The sequence below is a fragment of the Mercenaria mercenaria genome, chromosome 2 (genome assembly GCF_021730395.1).
Source record: "Mercenaria mercenaria strain notata chromosome 2, MADL_Memer_1, whole genome shotgun sequence".
In the NCBI taxonomy this organism is placed as follows: Eukaryota; Metazoa; Mollusca; class Bivalvia; order Venerida; family Veneridae; genus Mercenaria; species Mercenaria mercenaria.
The window spans coordinates 17497925-17517546 of record NC_069362.1 but is presented as its reverse complement, the minus strand read 5'-3'; the positions used below and the strand labels follow the sequence as shown (position 1 = coordinate 17517546).

The following is a 19622-nucleotide window of genomic DNA, read 5'->3' as shown; positions in this document are numbered from 1 at the left end:
ACTAAAAGAAACACAGTCTCTGGCCAGGCTAACTGAACAACACTTTGACCTACAGGATTTTTTCTTGTATCAAGCGCTACCCAAATTGTTAAAAAAATTCCATTACATGCAGATCTCTCAGGTTTCATAGTGTTACACTCCTATCAGGTTTCCTTGATTAGTTCATGAATTTGTTCATGAATAACTTCATGAACTTTTTCTTTTCTTTTTTACAAAAGTAGTTCATGAATAAATATTCATGAAAATCAAAATTTATGTTTCATGAATTTCAGTTTTCATGCATAAAAATCAAAATTTATGTTTCATGAATTTCAATAATTAAAATTCATGAATAAATATTCATGAGAATCAAAATTTATGTTTCATGAATTTCAATAATTAAAATTCATGAATAAATATTCATAAGAATCAAAATTTATGTTTCATGAATTTCAATATTCATGAACTTGTTCATGTATTATTTTTTATTCATGAATAAGTTCATGAATATCAAAATTCATGAAACATAAATTTTGCTTCTCATGAATATTTATTCATGAACTATTTCATGCATTTGTTCATGAAGCTTTTTCACAAGGGAGCTCAACAGGCACCTGTCCCCGACACCACAAATTCATTCTCTAGGCAAGGCCTGTCGTTGTGACAATTTAAAAGAAGACAATTTGTCTGAAGTCCTAAAAGGTAGATACTGGTAACTGCAATGACATCAAAAAACGCTTATCCACTATTATTTATTTATTTATTTATTATACCAGATTTATATAGCGCCCTTTTCATGATCAATTTCACGTTCAAAGGCGCTTTACATAGTTCAAATGCAGCCACACAGGACGCATAATTTATCCTCTACTAGTACAGACACAGAGCGATCTGACCAGAGGGACAGAGTGAGACAAAGCCCCCACGACAGAGAGATCAGAAATGTCCGGCTAACTTAGCCTAGCTCGTTGCGAATAGACAGCCTGGTTCTTTAACGTGCCCAGTGTATGGCAAAGATACACGCAATATGATGAATTTTTATCCATCTGTGATACATGTGTGAAAGTTGTCAGTTACTTGTGGAGTACGTAGCAGAACAGAACAAATCTAGCTAAGAGACCAGGAAAACTGGTTAGGATATCTTCTAGCTGGAAGGACAACTGAAAAACTGTTTTCATTAAATGCCTGCACATCTGATTTTTTACTTTACTACATAATTGTTTCAATTCCCCGTTAACATGTAAAGGCATATAAAGGTACTGGAAACGTCAGTATTTTTACATATACTGATACCTGAATTTTGTATTGGGTGCTTGATGTAATTTAATGTGTATCGTTACATCAATTATTTTATTTAGTTCAGTATTGTCAATCTTATTCAGGCTATTGAACAAATTACATTACATGTATAGTGTAGATACATACGTTATTATCTTTGCACCGGGAAATATGCATTCGTTTCTTAATTAGCTCCTGAAATCCTGCAATATTTTTGTTGCTGAACTTGTGCATATTTCCCATTACAAAGCTTATTATAAACCTATAAATATACAACCAGACCAGGGGGGTCAGAGGTAAAATATATTACTATAAACTAAATATGAAGACGTTGTCTCATAAAACAACCTTTCTATTGATCTAATTCAAAAGTAAATTCAAAATCAACCAATCAGATGTTAGAGTTTGGGACCGGCTTCCAAACTCTGTTGTTAACCTTGTACAACAGTGTCTTATGACAATCTTGAATAATGCACTGTTCAAACATGACAGTGTGCACAGTTCAAACGAGAGCGAATGATGACACAGGATCAATTTGTTTCCTAACAAGACATACATATTAACATATCTTAAAAGTCATTCAGCATGTTTCAGAAATTTTGCACCTTAATTAACCACAAATCTGAATAACAAGCATATCATTTACTACTTTTAAATCACTTTAAAGGAATTATGCAAATTTCATTTTGTCTGGTTGACCTACGAAAGGTACTTTGGATAAATAATATGCTATAAATGCATTGACACCGAAGTTGAAATAAACGCATTAATCAACAAAATTGCTGGCAAGGGCTTCCAGAGAACTAATTAGATCTATCAATTATTAATAAATTAACTGACTTCAAACAAACTGACACATCCCTATAGTAATTAGTACACAGATCTACTTACCGACCATGATTTATTGAACAATTCTCAGGACAAGGCTTGAATATTAAATGAATTAAAGAGCTTAGTATGAACCCTGGTACATCTGACAGTGCTGTGTATATTAGCTGATATTACTAGTGTATGTGCATGCATACATTAACAGTCTCAAACGGCAAAAATAAAGTTAGTGCTTTGTAAGTCCCGTTATATATCTTCCTATGGGATATATTAATTTTTTGTTTGTTTGATATGTTTCAACAGTATGCAGTTATGCAAGACAAATTTTCATTAATTCTGAGATGAAAGGTAACTGACTTTGATTAGGGATATTCAAACTTCATAGAGTTCAAACATTTTATGTTCACTAAAAAATTGCAATTTATTTGTATGTATATTTAGCCTCATTTACATATTGCATGTCAGGGCAACTTTACCCAAACAAAACAAACATAAACAAACATATCATAGCTGCAATTATAAATTCCATATTTCTTTATAAAATTTGGTTAATTAACATTGATCAACCAATCAAATGGCTCCAGGTGGTGGCAACATCTGTCAATCAATAATAAAAAAATCAATGTGTGAAAGATACCAAACAAAGGAGTTGTAATGCTGTGACTCACTCTGGTACAAACAACTGGCCACTTACATATCTCATTGTCAGAATGTACTGTAACATGAATTAATCCCTAGAAATGTACCATTTGAACTACTCTAAAACTAGAGCAGCTTTAGAGAAAAGTGCATGTCTCTCACAACTGCCTAATCATCTAGATTGTCATTTCTTCTCCATTAAGTATCTGAGTCAACCATGCACCAAGACCTGTATCACTGGCATCAGTGTTTTCGGCAATTAAAGAGCAATAATTTTGAAGTGTCTAAGCCGAATTGGCTAGTTATCGAACTTGGCCAAGGACTTATTGGTAAACACATTTTGTTCAAGTTTGGTGAAGATTGGATGAGAAATGTTCAACTATAATAGATCACGGACAAGATTTGTGAAGACCGACACACACACACAGACAGGAGTAAATCAATATGTCTTCCACCACAGTGGTGTGGGAGACATAATAACCCCTGCGAAATCCAGTTCTTAAAATCATGAACACTTCAAACCATTAAAGAACTGTTCATGAACTAACCTTCAACAGTTCTTGATTTGTGTTCATGAATTTTTTGACACGAACTGTCCTTAAAAAGTGTTCATGAACAGTTCATGAACTACTAAAGAATCGCACAGAGTTGTTGAATTGTCCATGATAAAGGTTAAAGAAACAATCATGATGTTATTTTCTTGAATCTTTCATGCACTACTCATAACAGGTAGTTCATGAACTAATGAAGAATCATGTTCATGAACGGTTCACTGCTAGTTTGTGAAGATAAAATGGCACAATAAAAACATATAGCGTGAACTTCATGAACTATTCATGTTCAACAAAATATCAAGAACTATTCATGAATAGTTCATGTACATTACTTCTTGAAGTCATCTTTCACTTCTCATGCACTGTTCATGAACACGATATTTAAGTATGTTTAAAGAGTTTGTGCCATTTTATCTTCATGAACAATTAAGTGTTCATGAACTCCATTCATGAATGATGCATGTACTGTTCATGAACAGTAATGTTTCATTTCGCAGGGGCAAGAGCTGTCCTTAAGACAGGACGCTCGACTTTTCTCAGTGCTTGACTCTGAATTCAAGCTTTGCTAGTAAAAACTTTATAACAAGAGATCACAGAGTGATCTTGGCGCCCACCAATGTGCCATTTTGGAGTGTTCCAAATTTCAAGACTTACTGACTAGCTCAAGGTCAAATTTCATTTCCGTACACAACACTGTGCATTCGGTCCAAATTCGAAAGCTGTAGCTTGAGAAATGTGAAAGTAGGTCACTAGATCAATCTTAAGGTCGAAGTTTAATTTGGTACACAAAACTATGCAAGTGGTCCAAATTTGAAGGCTTAGCTTCAGAAATGTGTAAGTAGGTCACTAGGTCAAAATCAAGGGTCAAATTTCACTTCAGAACACAAATCTATGCATGTGGCCCAAATCTGAAGCCTGTACCTTCAAAAATGTGAAAGTAGGTCACTAGGTCAATGTCAAGGTCAAAGTTTGTTTCCGTACACAATCCTATGCATGTGGTCTAAATTTGAAGCCTGTAGCTACAGAAATGTGAAAGTAGGTCACTAGGACAATCTTAAGGTCAAAGTTCATTTCGGTACACAAAACTATGCATGTGGTCCAAATTTGAAGGCTGTAGCTTGAGAAATGTGAAAGTAGGTCACTAGGTCAAAATCAAGGTCAAATTTTATTTCAGAATACAGAACTATGCATGTGGTCCAAATTTGAAGCTTGTACTTTCAAAAATGTGAAAGTAGGTCACTAGGTCAATGTAAAGGTCAAAGTTTGTTTCGGTACATAAAACCATGTATGTGGTCCAAATTTGAAGGCTGTAGCTTGAGAAATGAGAAAGTAGGTCACTGGGTCAAAATCAAGGTCAAATTTCATTTCGGAACAAAAAACTATGCATGTTGTCCAAATTTGAAGACTGTACCTTCAAAAATGTGAAAGTAGGTCACTAGGTCAAAATCAATGTCAAATTTCATTTTGAAACACGGAACTATGCATATGGTCCAAATTTGATACCTGTACCTTCAAAAATGTGAAAGTAGGTCACTAGGTCAAAATCAAGGTCAAAGTTTTTTCAAGTGCACAAAACTATGCATGTGGTCCAAATTTGAAGGCTGTAGCTACAGAAATGTGAAAGTAGGTCACTAGGTCAAAATCAAGGTCAACTCATGTCAAGGTTCATCTTGCCACTCAAAAATATACATGTCCAAATTTGAATGTTGTAGTTATTGACAAGAAGATTTTAAAAGCTTTTCCCTATATAAGTCTATATGAACCATGTGACCCCCGGGGCGGGGCCATATTTGACCCTAGGGGGATAATTCGAACAAACTTGGTAGAGAACCACTAGATGATGCTACATTACAAGTATCAAAGCCCTAGGCTTTGTGGTTTGACAAGAAGATTTTCAAAGTTTTTCCCTATATAAGTCTATGTAAACCATATGACCCCCAGGGCGAGGCCATATTTGACCCTAGGGGTATAATTTGAATCATCTTAGTTGAAGACCACTAGATGATGTCACATACAAAATATCAAAGCCCTAGGCCCTGTAGTTTTGGACAAGAGGTTTTTCAAAGTTTTTCTCTATACAAGTCTATATAAACCATGTGACCCACAGGGCGGGGCCACATTTGACCCCAGAGAAATAATTTGAATCATCTTGGTAGAGGACCACTAGATAATATTTCATACCAAATATCAAAGCCCTAGGCTCTGTGGTTTTGGACAAGAAGGTTTTCAAAGTTTTTCCCTATATAAATCTATGTAAATTATAGAAATAAACAAAGGGCCATAACTCACTCATAAATTGTTGAACCAGTCTAATTTTCAGGGGGACACAACTAGGGTACCAATACATCATTCTGACAAAGTTTGGTCAAAATCCCCCCAGTAGTTTCTGAGGAGATGCGATAACGAGAAATTGTTACGGACGGACGGGCGGACGGAATGACGGACGGACGGACCACGGACGCAGAGTGATTTTAATAGCCCACCATCTGATGATGGTGGGCTAAAAATTTAACCAAAAAATTCTTAGTTAAGAAGGGGCATAACTCTGTCAATATTCAAACAGAGTTATGGGGATTGTTTCTTCTGGTGTAGACTTTGATGGTAAATACCTATTTTAAGTTTCAAGTCAATACCTTTGATAGTAACAGAGATATTTGACTTACCAAAAACTTTAACCAACAGTGACGGCAGCGCCAACGCCGGGGCGATCAATGCAATAGCTCTACTTTTTCTGTGAAAAGTTGGGCTAAAAATAACTGGAGTATCAATGTCATCATGAAATTCTTTCACTTTCTTTAGCTTTTTTTTTTGGAAAATTGGATATTAATGAAATATTTATGACACTTACAAACAAACAGAATTTGCTACAAAAGACACATTTTAAAAATGTATGTACGCTAATTTTATGTCAACCAGCTTAGTTGAGATAAAAGAAAAATATCTCAGCACTGATATGCCGGTATTTCAATGGATTTTTGTTAAAACAAACTTTCAAGTACTAAGGAGTTTACCTGAGCAGATAGCTAAGAACCTGAGCTAACACAATGGAAGTTGTTTCCAATCAATGGTAGGTATGGTATGGCAATTCCTATCATAAATAGGCATAATTGTTATTGACCATGGAGTTCAATTACTATATGGCTGTCTGTATGTGCCATACTGGAATGCAAACACCCGTCAGAATCACAGATCTTTTAGTCTGGACTATGTTGACAAGTAGCATGATTAACAGGCCTCTGAGACACCCTAACCTTGTCACTGCTGACAGTTACATAATTAGAAAAAAATTACCAAGAGGTCACATAAATAATGAAAATATATGATTCAGTTAGTGTAGATGCACCTATAACAAACATAATGTTGAAACATATCTGGATAGAAGAATGATTGAACATGAATAATCCCTTACGAAAATGAAATATGGAAACAGGCTGGCATTAAGCTGCAAGGTAACTGTCAATGATCTGGAAACAGTCTGTCCAAAAAAACAGGTAACTGGAAATAATCTCAATCCTATTTGGGAACAAACTTCCAAGAAAAAAAGGTTAGCTGAAAATAACATTGGCACTATTTCCATATTATTTCCAGTGTCTGGGCGCAACCTGCCGACTATATGACAAAAAACTGGCACATAACAATCAGCATGTAAACACACTGACAATATTGTCAGCTTGTCTGGAAATTGGCTGACATTTGTACATGAACTCATGATGGTTATTCAGTGGCAACACACTAGTTCAGTTTATTGTCAGCTCTGGAAATAGGCTGGCAAGTAACTAGATTTTAGATTATTATTCACTGGCAACACACTAGGCATAAACTGACCATACACTGACAATAGGGAAGGTATTTCATAAGGGTTGTCTGAATACTTTCTGATCTTTGTAAGGCATGGTCAGATGTTTTCAGCATTTTTTTTCCAGAAACAATAACCATGGTGTGTACTGCTATGACTGATTTCTCATCCCTTTCAGTTTTCTTTACAGTACACCATCATTTTCTTTTTATATTTCAACCTACATTTTGCTCAGCAGACCAGAACAAAGGAGTCAAAGAATCATATAAAAATAAATTATTGAAAGGGACTGGCCAAATAAATATTCCCATTCCACAATTGTACCAAGAGTTTGAGTAGTCAATACACAGTACTGTGTAGGACACATGCTTCATCTAGGATTCCTATTAAAACATCAATAAATGTCTAATAATCAAACAGTCAATCAGATTCCCATGGCTGAATAATTCATTTTACTACTGTACTTGACCTACATGAAAAGCACCATTCACTTCTATATTCCTACTTTTGGGATTTCAGGAGACCTTTCATCTCAATGTTTGATCTCTGTAATGCAAAGGTCTACATTTTATTCCTATAATAATGTAATGACCAATCAACATTAACTTTGTTCATTTACTACCTCAACATCTGTCTGAAAAATAACTCATTGTTAAACAAGAAGCTCCTCAGTACCTTTGTGACCTAAGCTGTTAATAATGCTCCAAAATCTGTTTCAGTTGCAAAGTTATAGACATTATCTTAAAGAAAATTTGCTGGCCAAGCAGAAAAGGTAATAAAGTAATTCAGCCACAGGCATTTCATTTTTTAAACAGAAAACTTTTGCCCAAGTAATATATTTTATGCTTTTCTTCTGCTCTCATCTTCTTTGCCTAAAGATGTGACGCAATGCAGTAAATTACCATATGCATAAATGAAAGACACTACATTTTGTGTGTTTCCTGTGCTTTAGATATATAATTATGAAATGCATCTGCTGCACCCTATGTGCTCATAAGAAAAAAATATAGATAACTACAACGAATGGCCAATCACTTTTAAACTGATTGATGACGAAAGGTGGGGAGGTAGAGGGAGGGAAGGGGATGTATCTTTACATATTTCTCTAGTTTGAGAAAACCCATCCCCTGTGAAATGAAATGCATGAAGTCATGAATTTTTCATACTTTCAAGAATTGTTCATGAACTATTCTTGATAAATTCTTAAAGCTCACATTCATGAAGTGACATGTCCCATTTCATGAAGATATGAAGACTTGAAAGTATTCACAAAATTCTTGAAATATTCATGAAATGTTCATAGAATGAAACATGAATATTTTATGAATTTAAAATTCTAAAAGTACTCTGTCATGATGATGAACTTTTCATGAAGAAAGTTAAGATTGTAACTTTCTCAACGTTTTATTTTCACAGTGCACCTAAGTTTTGGCGCAAAAATTGTAGGTCTTTCTTTTTTGTTGTTCATAATTATTTGTAACTGCAGTGTGTACACTGCAATACTGTAGAAAGGAATAATTTAGTGTAGTGGGTGCTTTTTGATCTGTATTTTGATATTAATGTCAATAATTTTATGATGACGCAATTGTCATCAGTGTCACGATCTTGCCATGATCAGAAAATTTTCAGTGAACACCCCTTCAAATAATAAATGGTACTGCCCAAATTGAATGATGGATCAGTCTATATATAATTTTAGAAATTAAGCAGGGTAAAGGTTAAAATCACTGCCTTGGGATCAAACTTAATGTTATCCCTTGATCTGTAGTTCAGCACTCATATATTGAGCTATTAGTGTCAGATAGACATTTAAACTTGTAAGAAGCAGGCCATAGCCTCAACAAACAATAATTTGCTCCAAAGAAAATGTGTGCTTATCCGTTAAAAGGCCTAATGAATACTGGATTGCGAATTTCAAGAATTTGAAATTTATTACATCATTTGAGCAATACTCACAAAAATTAAAATACAAGTTGCCACTTTGTCTGTCATTTGCTTTTCTGACTGAACATAATTATTCAGTAAGAAATGATAAATTATCCTACAGATTCATAAGTGTTTCTGTTCTTCCAAATAATTTGTTCAGAAATGAGGACAAATTATCAATCTAACATTTCTACCAGTTGCCCTTAGCAATTTAATTAATTCACCATAAAGATATTCATATCAGGTCATGAAACAATTTTGAACAAATGTGTTTTTTGTGTGATGTTAATACAAATAAGTTCTGACATTATTAAATACCATTTAAGGTGATTTAAGTTATTGCTCTGTACCTTAAGCAAACACAAGAGCACCGCCTTGCAGGTGCTGACGCTCATCTGATTTTTTTTTTGTATAACAGAAATATTGTCCTACCCATGATTTTCTTAAGTCTAAAAAGGGCCATCATTCTTGCAAAAAGCAGGATAGAGTAACGTTTCTTGATGTACAGTGTCCACTTATGATGGTGAAAAACTGTTGCAAGTTTTAAAGCAATAGCTTTGATAGTTTATGAGAAAAGTTGACTTAAACATAATACTCAACCAAGAAAATGATTTTTCTAAGTCCAAAAGGGGCAATAATTATTGCAAAAAGCAGGATGGAGTTATGTTGCTTGCTGTACAGGGTCAGCTTATGATGGTGAGCAAGTGTTGCAAGTTTCAAAGCAATAGCTTTGATAGTTTAAGAGAAAAAGTTCACCTAAACATAAAACTTAACCAAGAAATCTGATATTTTCTAAGTCCAAAAGGGGCCATAAATCTTGCAAAAAGCAGGATGGAGTTATGTTTCTTGCTGTACAGGGTCAGCTTATGATGGTGAACAAAAGTTGCAAGTTTTAAAGCAATAGCTTTGATAGTTTAGGATAAAAGCTGACCTAAACATAAAACTTAACCAAGAAAACTGATTTTCTAAGTCCAAAAGGGGCAATAATTCTTGCAAAAAGCAAGATGGAGTTATGTTTCTTGATGTACAGGGTCTGCTTGTGGTGGTGAACAAGTATTCCAAGTTTCAAAGCAATAGCTTTGATAGTTTAGGAGAAAAGTTGACCTAAACATAAAACTTAACCAAGAAATCTGATATTTTCTAAGTACAAAAGGGGCCATAAACCTTGCAAAAAGCAAGATGGAGTTATGTTTCTTGCTATACAGGGTCAGCTTATGATGGTGAACAAGTATTCCAAGTTTCAAAGCAATAGCTTTGATAGTTTAGGAGAAAAGCTGACCTAAACATAAAACTTAACCAGGCAACGCCGACGCAGACGCTGACGCCTACAACCGCTCAAGTGATGACAATAACTCATCATTTTTTTTCAAAAAATCAGATGAGCTAAAAATGTTGATTTGTACCTAAAGATTACTTCCCTTTACAAGTGTTTATTATTGACTAATCTGTAATGGGCAGCAGGGTATATTTAAAATATTGCATGATTGAATGGTTCAATTCCACAGGGATCCTACAAAAGTGCTCTTTTTTTATATTAAATATGAACTCTCTTAAGGGTTTATCAAATGTATTACGTGCAATGGGGTGATTAAGTACAACTACATTTAGAGGCAACAGAAAATGTAAGTATCTGATATAGTGTAAGTATCCATATTGTCATGCATTTTATTACTTTATTATTTAATTAAACTCGTTTAATTAACTCAACGTCAGGATATTCATGCCAATGAATTAACTAGAGCTTGAATCAGACAAGGTAAAAGAAATGTCCAGAGTATTATCCAACAGCTAAAATTACTCACTAGTTTTGAACTTTTACCCAGCTAAATTTCTAAAATGGAACAGTCCATCATTCATTTTGGGCAGTACCACTTCTTATTCAAAGGGGTGTTCACTGAAAATTTACAAACTGAAGACCATGATATTGGTCTGCACTGCTTGCAAAGGCAAAACAAGGTTAAATGTTAAACTTAGTGCTCTTCAAGTATGTCCATAGACTTTGTATGACCAAAGAGACAACATACTTTAAAAAAGATTGTGGTGTGACAAAATAGTAACTGGTAGTAGGAAGTTACATTCTAGATCACATATCAAAATTTACAAGTTTCTATCGTAATGATGTCCACATAAATTAGGTTGTATAATTCTTTAAAGTTGCCACAGTTTTCCTCATAGTTCATTTTTTACCAAGTTAAATGCCACTGTTTTCTTAGCAGTTCATTTTTTACCAGTCTAGACATGGCTACAGATGGCTCAGTAATGGTAAACAATCTAAAAAAAATGAGCAGCTTATGTAACTGGTAATTAAGGTACTATTTGGCAAAACTTGGCAGCTAAACAGCTCATACCCATTTATTATTCATTAGGAGTGGACCAATTAATTATCAAGAACATTTTAAAAGATTTTATTTTCTGACAGATCATTGCAGATAAAGGTGTTCACTTAATCAATCATAAATAATAAATGTGTTTGTATACATCTGCATACTGCCAGGTTTTCATTTATGATTAGTACAAAATTGCTTAGAAAGTGACAATCTAATAAGCTGTTCAGTAGAAAATACTCATTAATTGTTCTTCGATTTTACAACACTTAATGCTGCCAAGCAGAACTAGGACACATTTTTAAACAAAGATCAATATTTTCTTTTCACTGCAACTTGTGTGAACCTAAACTTTTGACAGCAACTTGTACAAACATTGAGTTATAAACATCTAAATCTTGGCTTTGCTCAGAAATACAAACTCTTGATCCCAATCAATACTTTACAATCTCTTTTGTTAAGTTTAATTTCATACAGATCAATATATATTAAAACTTTAATTATTATGAAGCTTGAATCATCATCAAGTCTTCCACGAGATGGCGAAGTTATAATGACCAATTATTAGGTTTGAACCTGTGATCTCTGGATTGTGTGACATTATAAGCATCTTGTCCACTACATTAATAATATCTCAATTTTTTTTGTAAATGCTATTTTGTAATAGAAAATAAACCCGCATAAAGCTTGTGACTTTCAGAAAATTGTTCCACATAGTCATTTCAGCGCATTAATTAACTAAAGTAAAAATAGTTGGCTAATATCAAATATTCCATAATTTTCCTCTGGACTCCTGCACTGTATTTTCTCATAATAAAATTTCCCAGACACTTTCATGCTTCTGTAGAAACAACATTTATTGTCCAGTTTAATTACATTTGTTATACCTTAATTACTGAAAGACCACTTTCATTTAGAAATCAAGGGAGACAATTACAAAATATACTGTCCTGATTCACCCCCATTCAATCCCATTGTCCTAATGATACATCACATTTACATTAAAAAACAGCAGTTGAAATGATTCAGTTACTGCACCAACATCACACTTTTTCTGGTACAGATAGTGGGTGCAGTGGGTACTCAAGTACTCAATAGGATAATGCTCTAATTAAACCCAGCCCTAATTAGTATCTTACTGAGAACAGCCTATGGCAATAATTTCATCCCCTATATCATAATTAAGCCTCTGAGGCATCACTTCATTGTAAATTTCATTTCAAATTTTATAACACTATCTGTTCCATTTAAAGAACGCAATTTAAAGTATGCACATTTATCATTGCTGCTGATGTTTAGTCGGCTTTTGCAATTTTGTGGCAGGATGTAAGCTTTCACTAACAGGATCTTAGACTTAAAATTAAACAAGAATAATAAAAAATTTAAGTTCCTTGTTACTGGAGTTTCAATCCACCTATAAAGGCGGCATGATAATATTTCCTGTTTAATTAACCACAAGCATTCCTAAGTAAACAACTTATCAAAAGTCACCCTGGAGGTGTCTAAATGATACCGAGAACCTGGTTACTCTCAGAGGCTTGACTCAGAACTACTAACCACTTGATCAAGATGCACTAGCTAACCCTCACTCCAATCTATCTGAGTATTTTCATGTTTCAAAGTGCACTGTGCATAAAATGTTATAGAATAAGAATCTTTAAAACAATTGTGTTTTTTTTCTCTGAAAATTATTATCAAACACTCCTCAAGTTGATTTTGCTAATCAGAGAAAGAACTAATTACCCTTTTATTTAGTAAAGAAATAATTCCTTTCAAGATGTCGAAAAGCTACCTTTTCAATACCTATGTTTCGAAAAAAGATCTTGACTTCACAAGTTTTGTACCATATGGGACTGGCAGTCTGTGCACTGTTCCTGATAACAGACAATGTAAAACTTATAGATGAACATTCTTTGACTTCCAAAGCAAACTCACTTGAAACATAAATTCCATCAATTTTTTCATTGAACTGTCTGGAAGATATAAAATTTATGTCCTGAACAAAATGCTGAAATATGATGATGTTTAAAACAGACTAGTTTACTAATATAACAAAAGCGCTGGTCTACAGAAAACCTGTCTTAAGGCTTTATATTCTGGTTTCATTCTCTTTTTTTTTTTTACCAAGGACAAGTCATTAAAATTACTAAAGAAACACTGTAATCCCACTGGTCAGTGGTGGAAGCAACATAACTAGATCAAGGATCCACAAGCCAGTTGTTATATTTTTACAGACCTGGAAGCAATATACTTATCAATATTTTCTATGGCTCATTGACAAAGAGGCTTTTTTCTTGAAAATGGCTAAATGACATTTTTGTTCTGAGGAAACATTATCATTTTAAAATATTTAAGTATATATGGCTCATGGATCCACCTATGCTGATTCACAGCAGGCATCAAACATATCCTTCTAGTGGACATGTCTCGGAATATCACTATGCCATTGGTCAGTTTATTTGTTTGTTTTGGGTTTAACGTCGTTTTTCAACAGTATTTCAGTCATGTAACGGCAGGCAGTTAACCTAACCAGTGTTCCTGGATTCTGTACCAGTACAAACCTGTTCTCCGCAAGTAACTGCCAACTTCCCCACATGAATCAGAGGTGGAGGACTAATGATTTCAGATGCAATGTCGTTTATCAAATAGTCACGGAGAACATACACCCCGCCCGAGAATCGAACTCACGACCCTGTGATCCGTAGACCAACGCTCTACCTACTGAGCTTAGCGGGCGGGCATTTTTTTTGGTCAGTTTAAAACTTGAGGTCAGTAACAGTCAAACAAGGTTTGAATCTGATTGGGCCAAGAATACATTTCATCATTCATACAAGATGAAACAAAAGCAAACAGTTTATTGATAACCTATAAATGTAAAAAAACTACTTTAGAATTTATTTGGTCTTATAATACTTACATTTGGCTAGCTCCTTTGGAGGCACCATGGCTGTCTTTGGGAGAGATTCATCTGGTTGTAGATAGAATGGCATTGGTATACTGTACATTGGGGTATAATAACCAGACCAGTACATGTATTGTTGAAAATATGGCACAGTGTAATAAGGCATGAAGTCATGATGGTGTGTCCCTGTGATATTTGAGGATGTGTATCTAGCATAGCTTCCTGAATACACAGATTCATCCTCCGTTAAACTATGGTGGTAGTAGACACTAAATGTCACGTCAGTGTCTGTAAGATCGATGTATACACTGTCCAGATATAGGTCATTGTGTCCTGGTGTAAACACTGCCTTTTTCTGCTTACCGGCAATATCTATGTCTAATAATTGTTTATGGGAATTAAAGTCTCCTCGACTTGACCAACTGAACGAGCTACGTTTAGACACAGGTGAAGTACTCTCTAGTGGTCCCGTGTCCGTATCTACGGAAGTTTCTGAAGGACAATCAGACTTAAAGTCATCTATGTCGCTTTCAGCGTTTGATATGTTATTGATTTTAACAGTTGCAGATGACTTCTGGGAAGGCACGTTCTGGTTTTGATGAGCAAATTTCTTGGATTTGTTGTGACGATTTTTGCTGTACGAATGATGCGGTTGCGAAAAACATCTGGTTGAATGCGACCCTTGAGCATGGTGATATTTCTGACCCTGGGATATTTTAACATGCTCCTTATACCACAAGCACTCTGGACAATTAGAAGGTGCACAATCATAGCGAACTAGGGGACAACCAGTTGTATACTCTGCAAGCTGCAAGAGTTCTTCTTGTGTAAACTCTTGACTAATGGGACTGTCTTGTGGATTTGAAACATCTGAATCAGACTGGATTTCTGAGCTTGATGTTGTTGATGATATCTCACTCTCTTCTGTATCCTCTATAGGAGACTCGTTACTATTCAAATCATTACAAATAACATCAACATTTTCACACTCTACAATGCTTTTCTTGTGGCATGTTTTCATGAGCATTTGCGAGTCTGTGATATTGTTTAGAACAAACTCTGCTACAAGTTTTTCATTAAACGGATTATCTTCAATGAGATTGCTCTGAACATTACGAGCTGTTTCTCTTTTGTTTGATTTCTCTATAAAGGCACTAAAATTCTTTACATTTTTCCGCTGCCTATTTTTATTTAAAACTGTATCACCTCGATCTGAACTGTTATCTGTCTCTACATCTCCTTCATCACGATTTTCATTTGATTCTTGCTTCTGAAGCAAGTTTCGTTTACTTTTCTGTTTCTGCTGTATCGCTGCCTTTAGCGTATCTTTTAGCTGGATGACAATCGGAGTATTTGCACGATTCTGCTTACGTTTCCCTTTCTTGTTTTGTTTGAAATCTCGATTACGAGTCCGCTCTCGTTGACATTTCTTACAAGTGGGAAGTGTGTCATATTGAACAGGTGACAGAGATAGAGGTGGAACCTCCTCCCGAATTATCTCCACGGCAGCGCTCACCGAAACTCGTTTTACAGGCAACATTGTCTGCATAATCAACTCAATCCATGTATATAAACCAAACAGTTACTGAGATTACTGTTAAATAAATCCTCAAACTGTTAATTCGTCACGAGCATTTATCTGATTAGACGACAGTATCAATTCAACTTAAATGTCCTGCTTCAACTTATCCTTTTTAAAAGTTCACAATACTCCAGTTGTTCTTAGTTGTTTTTCTTTCCTCTTTTATTGCTCCGTCAGTTTAAATCATATATGTACCTTAGAGCACTGAAATGATAATGTCAGTTATCATGACATTAAAGTCAATTTTATTTCTAAGTACCACATCACTTTAACATTCAGGGCACTTGAATTCAATAATTTATACGCAAAATGAATTATCATTCGTTCACGTCTAGTTAACATGTACTTATGTTATTTTGTTACCTGCTTTACACATTACTAATTTTTGCGACCTGTGTTAAATCATGTCACTTCTTGACTAATTTTCATATGCTATCATACGTCCCTACTAAAAATATCCTTGTGTCAGTTTTTAAGCTATTTCACATACGTGTCCTTTAAGTGAAATCCTGAGCACTGACATTTCAATGAAGAATGGTTCATGAATTTTACACATACTTGTAAATTTACTCCAAATGATTGCTATGTATTTCAGATAACTGTCATAAATTTGCAACTTAATTTCAAATCTTTTCACCCTGGGGCAAATCTCTCAATTTGAACTTATAAATGACTGTTTCAAATGATTAACTTGTAAATTATTCCTGACCATGTCTGTGTAATCTTTGCTCTACTAAACAAGTCACTATACCACCAAATTTTCCCACCTGCCTCCGAGCTTGGTTAACTTTCACACAATAGATCGGAAATGATCACACAAAGAGCTCAGATGACCCTGATCTGATCAATGATTAACAGGGTATAGGCAAGCTGTTAAAAAATCTCTAAAATCATCAATAAATGCCTCCAGCAATGACCATAGAATGATAAAAATCAAGCTTGTTAAATGTTTAATATTATCATTACATTCACTGCCATGAAAAATCTGGTATGTCACATTGACTTTAAAATAACAATGATAATTTCTACACAAAGAAATAAATTTCCTGATATTTGCCTTCAAATAATTCACTATAACAGTTTTTCAAATTTCAAGCATCTCTGAAATGGTCCAAACAACAAATGTTCTCATTATATAATACAGCCACACTCCTATAGCAGTTTTGTTTACTACATTACTCAGTAGGTATAGTGCCCTTTGTGGTCTAGAGCCTTTATCCTAAGGAGTGACCTTAATGGTTTTTGATCTTTCATCATAACTGTTCATTCATATCTCCACGTGTGGCAGAAAGACAGAAAACTTTCTCCCGCCCACAAAAATCTACCTTGATTCACCACGTGTTTTGATACTACACTGCACTCATCTGTACTCTAGATTATGTCTACATCCTAGACATTGCTGTAATTCCTTGCAACCTTAATCATTAATCAAGATTATTTACCATTGTCTTCATTATCCAGATATGTAATATTGCTTATCCAGGTTAAAACATGTAGTATATGCAAGTAATTTAGTTCACCATCTTATCATTTTTCCCAAATTTTACTATACTACAAATGTCATGTTAAACAGACCATTCACAAATACAAATAAAGGAGTAGTTTATATCTATGTACTCATGTCACTTATGAACAGTCGCACATGTTAAGGTGAAACTAAAGTGTCCATAAAATATTAGCGTATTACTGTTCGGTAAGTCTTTCTCGCTCCAATGTTGTGAAACGATCGTTGGTAACCAACACTGTACAGGATAAATAATTTGTGAGAGCTACCTTTACAATTTTTCAATAGTGGTCTTTGTATACATTGACAACTCTAAATGAAAAGACTTTGTGTGTAGTTATCCATGCAGATCAGCCAATACACTCGACTTGATCAGGCTTGAATCCGCAAAATGAATACTTATTTCCATATGAAATATCAGTTTTGAAAATCTCTCCGGATATGATTATATCGTAATATCTATTAAAAGACAGATCAGCCTTCTAAACCGGCTAAGGATTAAAATGTAAACAAATTAATATGTTTCTTTGTGTACCCGACTATAGATACTTTTAAAGGCAAATATTGATCATTTGTAAAACTTTATTAGAACACCATGTACCTGTCATTTCATACAGCCTATGAAAGTTAAGTCTGCTTTACATAATTGTCACTTTCTTTAAAATATAATATCTTCAAAATGTAAACAAAAGCTTGTTAATTCATACATATTTGTGACATGTATGTTTTTCTTGAAGTATATATATGCCTAGCATGTTTCCACAACACAATGAAATCCCTGGATCTGTTTAATATTGGTTCCTGGAGAAACTCTACCGAAAACAGAAATATATCAAGTGAGCACAAATCAATAACTTGCCTTACATTCTATATACCCTGCCAAACAATTTGTTCTAAATATCCCTCTACTGTCATTAAAAGCCAATATTATTTTCAACAAGAACAGCCCGATTCTCCAATTCCATTGTCTAAGACACTATTGACGAAAAATATCATTCAAATACACTTCCTAACTCCACGCAAAACCATGTCAACTAAACCATTATTATTCGAAAGCTCGTCACATACATTCTCCCATCAACTGCATTATTGCAACACACTCTGGCATGAAAACACGAAAACAGTATGATAATATTGTGATCTCTATTGCCAATCACTAATCACACAGCCTTAGTCACATGACCTGATCGAGAAAACATCAGTGGCTAGTGAAGGAGATATTCTCAGTTCCGATAACCACATACATTATCCTCAATAACTGATCCACAGGTCTGTAAGTGTCATCATGAATTAATCAGTCTTCCTCACAAGTTCTTCTTGAAGAATACTGAAGGTGCAACGGCATCATTAAACAACTGTATATATGTCCCGACCTTACCTCAAAAACTGTCATTCCTATAAATGTGTTGTGGACCAATTTTTTTGGTACAAAATAACTAGCCAATTGGGATAAAGAAAATTTGTGAATGAAGGCCATATTCATCAAGATGTATCATTCAAACTACAAATGTACCAGTACACATTTTTTTTGTATGACTGAAAACAATTATCACATAATGTAAGAAAACTGTTATGGTATATTTCTTTCTAATTTTTATTAGCAGGAGAGAACTGGTTGTTGCATGCATGTAACAATGAAAGTAATTTCCCATTGCACTATGCCTGTAATTGCCCTCTAAACTAAGATACTGTGAATTATTATAATATTCATAGTGGGGGAGGGGAGTGGGGAGTGGGGGAAGCCAGAGTGGCTGCATGGCTATTTTTTTTTTATAAATACTGCAAACATTTTATAAGTAAATTTTAAGCCTTTAAAATAGCACATTTTTATCTGATGGCTATACCTATGTTCGGAGCCAGGGGCAACAGAATCAATCTACTGTAGTTACTTCCACTGTTAATGAAGAAACCTTAAAATATGAAACATTTGATAGAACAAACAAAGAGACAGAAGCCATTTAAATCCCAAATAAAAAATCTGGTGCAAAACCTACATGCTGAACAACATTCCTATGAAGTTTTATGACTCCAGCTCAAATACTTTTTGAGGTAAGTGGGTAACAAACTTTTACACCATTAATATTTTTTTTTGCTAAGTCAAGGAACATGATTCTGGTCAGAAAAAACAAACACCTGAGACAGTTTTGTTTTTTGTTTGGGGTTTAATGCCATTTTTCAACAGTATTTCAGTTATGTAACTGCCAGAAGTTAACCTTACCAATGTTCCTGGATTCTGTACCAGGACAAATATGTTCTCTGCACGTAACTGCCAACTTCCCCACATGAATCAGAGGTGGAGGATGAATGATT

The 19622-nt window shown here is 34.5% G+C and overlaps 1 protein-coding gene across 2 annotated transcripts in view; it reads right to left on the bottom strand.

Annotated features, from left to right (window-relative positions):
* Window positions 1-19622, bottom strand: part of LOC123563394 (CCR4-NOT transcription complex subunit 6-like) — an 82639-nt gene that overhangs the window by 42420 nt on the left and 20597 nt on the right. The window contains exon 1 of one of the 2 annotated variants that reach the window (XM_045356150.2): window positions 14242-18400. The exons of the other annotated variant lie outside the window; for it this stretch is intronic. Coding sequence (XP_045212085.1) covers window positions 14242-15775 — 1534 coding nt within the window. The 5' untranslated portion in view covers window positions 15776-18400. Of the gene's footprint in view, window positions 1-14241; window positions 18401-19622 lie in introns of those variants that run through there. 2 annotated transcript variants of the gene reach the window in all.